At 41.0% G+C, this 6,487-nt stretch overlaps 1 protein-coding gene across 1 annotated transcript in view; it reads right to left on the bottom strand.

Moving 5' to 3' along the window:
- The window catches only part of ADAMTS17 (ADAM metallopeptidase with thrombospondin type 1 motif, 17), a 160,380-nt gene that overhangs the window by 19,955 nt on the left and 133,938 nt on the right, over positions 1-6,487 (bottom strand). The window contains exon 19 of the mRNA XM_010018623.1: positions 1,317-1,521. Within this exon, the coding sequence (XP_010016925.1) occupies positions 1,317-1,521 (205 nt within the window). The remainder of the gene's footprint in view (positions 1-1,316; positions 1,522-6,487) is intronic.

The raw sequence follows: 6,487 nt of genomic DNA on the forward strand, positions 1-6,487 counted from the left end.
CTAACAGTAGAAACATTCACCTTTTTCTGACAGTCTCTATTTTTGTCATTAAAAATGGGTTGAGCAGAACTTTGTCCAAAACAATCTCAAGTGTTTGGCAATAGAAGGGGAACTTAATTTTTTCCACACTGAAGATTGCACTGGAATTTGCTTTGAAAACACACATTTTTGACAGGGGACCAGGCATCAATGTGGTCAACTGGGTTTTGTTGTATAACCAAAAAGTTCAAAAACATACGTGAGAAAACCTGATTTATAAAATGATACCACTACTGTGATATTTACTGCACAACATCAGATTAAAATGTTAAGGATTAAAGCGATTACCACTGAAGAAAGTCCTAGCTATGACAAGTGTTCAAACTGGCAGAGCATCAGATGTGTCCTGGAGTCAACCGTGCTACATAATAGCAGAAATGTGCCAGATCAAGAATGAATTTAAAATCATGAGTGGACAATTGCAGACATGTCAAAAGTAAATATTTCAAAGGAAAAGCAGACCAGTTATTGAAAAAATGACCCAAAAAATTATGTATTTGCAAATGAGTTATGTGATCACAAATAGGGAACATTTCCACTCCGGAAAAAGTCAGTCATCCGTATCTTGACTTACTCCATTTCATAAAAAAAAGAGAGAAGTACCTGGCATTGTTAACAAAAGACCCAAGTAAAACAGGTAGGAACTGCACCGTAAGAACAGTCTCAGCTATGAACAGTTCAGTTGGTTCAGCTATAAGAAACAAAGAGGGCATCACCTGAAAGTGTTTCTTCTAGAACACACAGAAGACTTATCAGACAACTTACTAAACTTCGGTGTGTTTCTCCACACCTTTGAAATGAAAGAACTCAGCAAGCAAATCTCATGCATTAAAGAACAAATACAGCATCCTACTGAAAGGAAACATTACTCTCACTTAACTATTTGCCAAACAAGGATTTCCTGTTCAAAAAGGTGGACAATGGAACCACATTGTTTTTGTTAAGAGACACTGTTCCTCAGTGCAAGATCTCTTCTATCCTGAGCTTCTGTGACTTTTAAGTACATTTCTAACAACAATATTTTGCAAAAGCTCTGACAATGTTTTAAATAGGAGCTCACTGTTTCAAAATAGAGATAAACACCAGGGAAAGATGCTTCCCGCAGAAATGACTGTTGCTGAACAGTCCCGTAACACAGCCAGCCTGGAATGAGACTGGTAATGCTGTAAGCACTGCACCAAGAGTGAAAGGATCTTCTTATGATTCAGATGAGCCTAACATACAATATCAAAAATAAATGGACATCTTCTGGCTCCCTTCTGGAATCAAGTTCCTACCTTTGACCACTCTGATGCTTCCCAGATAGACAGGCAGTCCCGTCCTTCACAGCTTTGTACTGTTGTTGGTTTGTTGCCAAGGCAGTAGAGGTCTCTCGTGTTAACGTAGGTGCCATTTTGCAGCTGATAAACACAAGTCACTTCCCGGTGCTGGACACCTTTCTCACAAGTAGCAGAGCAGGGACTCCAATGGCCAGTCACCCACCTGTGAAGGAGCCAGAGAGGGAATGTTAAAAACCTGGTGGCATAGAACATCATGCTTTACTTAAAACCAGTGAGAGATGGGCAGCTCCTCCTAGATTTGTGGATTCTTCGATGGTGCTGTATTGTCATCACACTGAGATCACCTTTGGGAGCTGAAGTGTGCAAAGCAGAAAAGCATTGGTAAACAAGTGAATATCCAACACTAAACTCTGCGTAGCTCCCTGTAATCCTCAGTCTTTACAATGTGGCTGCATTTTTTCCCCAGGTAAAGACAGACTTGTCTGCAGATTATCCTGTCCTACAAATATTGTTGCCTTTGAGAGGAATCTGGGAAAAGCACTGCTACATCTGCATGCACGTCTTCACTGTGCCGTGGAGCTGTGCAGACAACATGCACTTACTACGTACAGACTTGGACAGTGTTGCAGCCAAATGGCTTTCCTGCATCCAGGACCCCTAGTCCTACATTATGTACTCTCAAATCCTCTCCATCCCAGACTATTAGAACGCAAAGACATCTCCTGCCTCACTTCTAGTTTACCCTCTCACAGCCACTGTTGAGATTCTACTTTTCATAGTTGGGTTTTCCAGGATGTTCAATCGGAATCTCATCAGGTTGAAGTTCATGGCATCAGGCACCTTAAAAATGGAGAATAACTGACCATGTTCATTCTTAGATAATCTGAATTGCATTTAACTGCCAAGGCTCCCACTGACTTCAGCAAGAGCTGGACGCACCACTGTGGTTACAGCCAGGCTACAAGGCAGTGAATAAAATGCCCAAGAAGAATCAAATTAGAAGTTATGTAGGAAGGGACCATTTTTTTCCTGAAGACAAGCAGCATCCATCTTTACACTTCCTGCAATCTGTCAGTGAGGAACATGTTCTCTGTAATTACTGGCATTCCTATGTGAAGTGAAGGACTGGAACAATAACTGTGAAGGTGCTGTGCACCGGAAGGCCATCACGCCTTTCTCACCAGGTAATTGACCTTCTAGCCTGCTATTTAAGACTGTCATCTAGATTAGTATCCTTATACCATGAATCTTTTACTTGTCACCCAATCCTGAGTTATCTCATGCAATAAGAGGCTCAAAGAAGACTTCTCAAAAACAAATCTGGCCAGAAATACTGTTTCACTTTGCTGAAGGCTCCCATAGTCCAGGCAGACGATGACATGTGCCAACTTATGAAGCATATTTCTTTTGAAGCTGCTGTGTAACTTCTCCGAAATGAATCAAACTGTTTCTCATCTTCCCATTCCTGAATGGGGAAAAATCAGTTCAGCACAATTTGTAGAAACATCTTGGTGCAATTGTCATGAATTCATTTACCAAATGCTATGACTGATGAGCTGGTGTGGCAGCACTGATGACTGCATTGACAGTGAAGGCAGAAGCCATTTGGTTGGAGCAGGATGGGATAGGGCAGGCTGGCCACCTGTCTTTTGTGGAACAGGGCCCCACTCAGATGCTCCTGTGCATTAAAGCAGTTGACAGATCTGTGAATTTCCATTGGCTAAAACAGCTGGAGAGACACCAAATGTGTTTCTCTGGACAGTAGTTTTGGTGCATCTCTGTGGCTGAGTGCTTGGTATTTTGCTTATGGAATGGGAAAATGCCAGCTGGGTAATCGGATACTGGGGCTGAAAGACTGACAAAAATAGCCTTAAAGTGCAGAAATCAGTGGTCATGAAAATAAATAGCCAGGCTCCCTTGATATCAGCTGAGCCCTGTCTTGTCACTGCAAGTGTGGAGGGAGTTATCCATCTGGATGAAGGAACCGCTCAACAAGGGCATGGAGGGGGAAAGAGAGACTAATAGTAATAGAACTGTGCTTTATGAGCTGAATGTGAGTCACAGGGCTGGGAATGGTTTCTGTACAGGCTCCACTGAACTAATATTCACTTCAGCACTGTACTCTCACTGTGATCTACAGCTACTGGCAAAAGAAAAAGGGAAAGGGGCTGAAAGCAGAGGAGAAAGATAAAAATACATTCTTGGCAGAGGCTGTCTGTGAGTTTGCGTTTAGGATGGGCAGCACGCAGCATGCCAACTACTTCCAAGATGCCTTAAGAAATGAGGTTATGACTTTCCTTTCAGGAAGGAAAATTCCTTTTTTCATTTTGTTGGTTGTTACTCTTGTGGAGGGGAGAAATAACCTCGTTTGTACCCTATGCAGTGGTCTCTAGTTAGTGCCGCTCTGGCACAGATACAACAGAGTGTAATTGGAAAACTGATACAGAAAAGACATTGTCATCATCATAATGAGAAGAATGATTGCACAAGGCATGATGCAAAACCCAGGGAATCAACACAAAGCTGTACCTGTAGTGAAAACACAATCTCCAGCTTTTTTGCCAGGCGGCATCTGTGGCCAGCTTCAGCTACAGATCCACTACATCCATCCCTGATCCGAACCCAATGGTTACAAATTAGGTAGGGCTACAGTGTAAGGGATCTCTGAAGCCTCACAGCCCATGAGCCCTACTCATGATGACTGCTGCTAACATGGAATCAAAATACTTAGAAACTAAAGGCTATTTTAAAGTGATGGGTTTACTTTCATATCAAACAGACAAGTGACAGACTAAATGTTTGAATAATAACAATATCAATAAAGTAGGCTATTTTCAGAGGATGATCACTTTGACCACAGAACTTCCTCCTCTCAGTGAAGTCTCTGCTGCATTTAATGGCTTGTAAAACTGATCTGGCAAAGAAGTGAATATGAGTCCTACGTGCAGTGCTGGCAGTGCGCTTCTCTTCCCCCAAGTTCTCCCAAAGTCCCTTTCATAGGCAGCTGAAAATATCATTGTAGTGCCTGTAAGACACAGAATCACTGCAACTAGATTTCAACATCTTTCACTATCAAAGTGGAAAGACAAGGGATTTATGGATAAAGTAATTAAACATGAAAACTCCAGCCAGTTTCGTATTTGGTAAAGGAATGTGCAGCCAGGTATTAGCATAACTACTATCTCAAGTAATATACACACAGGGAAGAAAAATGTGATGTACAAATAGTACCACATTATGGTCGCTATTAAATTACCCTACAGACAGATTTTCCTCTCCTCACTGTCATTACACCTTTTGAACACACCTGGATGTGTTTAAGAAGGAGAATTACTTTTCATGTTTTTAAAACCCAGTATTTTTCTTATGACAACATAAAAAAGAATTCCAGCTCCCCAACTCAGAAGACCAAGCTCTGTGTTATTAACTAAGCCAATTAACTGCTTCACCCTAAGCCTGTGTATATCATACAGAGCATTTGGCTTCCAGTTGTGTTTTAAGCCTGTAAACTGATCTTAGGGATTGCTTGACACCACGGTTCTTTTCAGTTTGGTCTTTCCCTCCCAGGTTATAACCTATCTTCTGTTGGACCATGTGAGTGCTCTCACTGGAGTCCCTGGAGAGCTTCTCATTTTTCCAGCAAGCACTGATTTATGTGACAAACATACTTATCTTTCTTACAACCATAGGAAGGGCTTTATCCATGGTATTAGTTTTTGTAATCTTACCTCTACAGAAGATTCAAGAGCTAGATGATCCCTGATGGTGGTTAGATTTAGGAAGAAAGTGATGAGCTTTTAAGCACAGATTTTTTTAACCGTCTTTCTAGCTAAAAAATGCCCAGAAGGGTGTGTTTTTCTATAGCCTCAAAAAGCTGGGATGGGCAGGACATGCAATCTGAGAGGGCTGTTTTAAATCTTTGCCTTCTGACTATTCCTTGACCTCTGACCTCTCAGTATCTCTGCTGAGAAATTGGGAGTTGTTCTTCTAATCTGCTTTGGCAACGCTCATCTGGCAGGCCCCTGGAGCAAACCTGAAATATCTTTTGGAGGTTCAGTTCATCATTTGATCTTTCCATGGTCTGGATTAGTCATTAACCTTGAATTATCTACTCTACCTACTTGTTTAAGACTCCCACATTTTGTAGGAAAAAAAAATGTCTACAGCAGTACATACACAAACCCAGGGGAGATGAATGTCTGCAAATGAAGACTTGTAGCTAAGGATTTGGGGGAAAAATGCTATGAAGATAAAATGGGTCAAAGCTGAAGCATTGGTGAAGACATGAGGTCACTTTTCAGAGATTTGTAGCCTTTATAACACAAAAGCATTACATGTTCTAGGGTAAATATTGCAGCCCATTAAATTTCACCTGCTTATTTGTGTCTTGAGCCCTGCAGAAGACCAGTGCCGGCAAGTTGGTTCTATTCCACCAACTAAACATCCACAGCATGTTTGCACTCGCATTCACTATCTATAGGGGTGAGTTACTTTTGTTCCCTCCCCAATGCCTCAGTGACATTAATTTCCCTGCTTTTACAACAATAGCTTGGATGTGACCAAAGACACATTTGCAATTAACACATCTTTTTCTGTTTTTATGGAATCTGTCTGTTTAGAACTGGCTCTTAACTACAACCAGTTAAGAGCCTGTACTACTGCTGAGTAAAGCATCAGAGGACATTTAGTACAAGACATAACTAATTTGAAAAAGCACTTGTGACAGAAACTAATCTAAAGCAATGTAATCTGAGGCTTCTATTTCTAATAGATTTTGTTGCATACCTTTTGGTTTAACATATATTCTTGTACTAATGTACAGGTGAGAATAACTCCATGTCTAGTTAGGACTGGTTGTCTTTAGCACCAGTTTGTGGTGCAAAATCATGTTGAAGATGCTCTTACTTTTCACCTGGATGAAAATGTGGCTCTACTGATGTTACAGAACAACTTGAAGTGGGGCCAGATTTCACATAGGATAATTTTAGCAAGGAGAATTGGAAAAGATTTTTGAGAATCAGTCATGTGGAATTGACAGTCAGATATTTTCTGCTTACAGCTATCAAACTAGGTTCGTGCTTGAATATGTAAAAGCAAGAAAACACTGTTTACAAATGGACTCATGACTGCCATAAAATACATGCGCTCTTCTATCTTCCTCTCCCTAC

Source organism: Nestor notabilis, unplaced genomic scaffold, assembly GCF_000696875.1.
Source record: "Nestor notabilis isolate BGI_N333 unplaced genomic scaffold, ASM69687v1 scaffold12197, whole genome shotgun sequence".
Lineage (NCBI taxonomy): Eukaryota > Metazoa > Chordata > Aves > Psittaciformes > Psittacidae > Nestor > Nestor notabilis.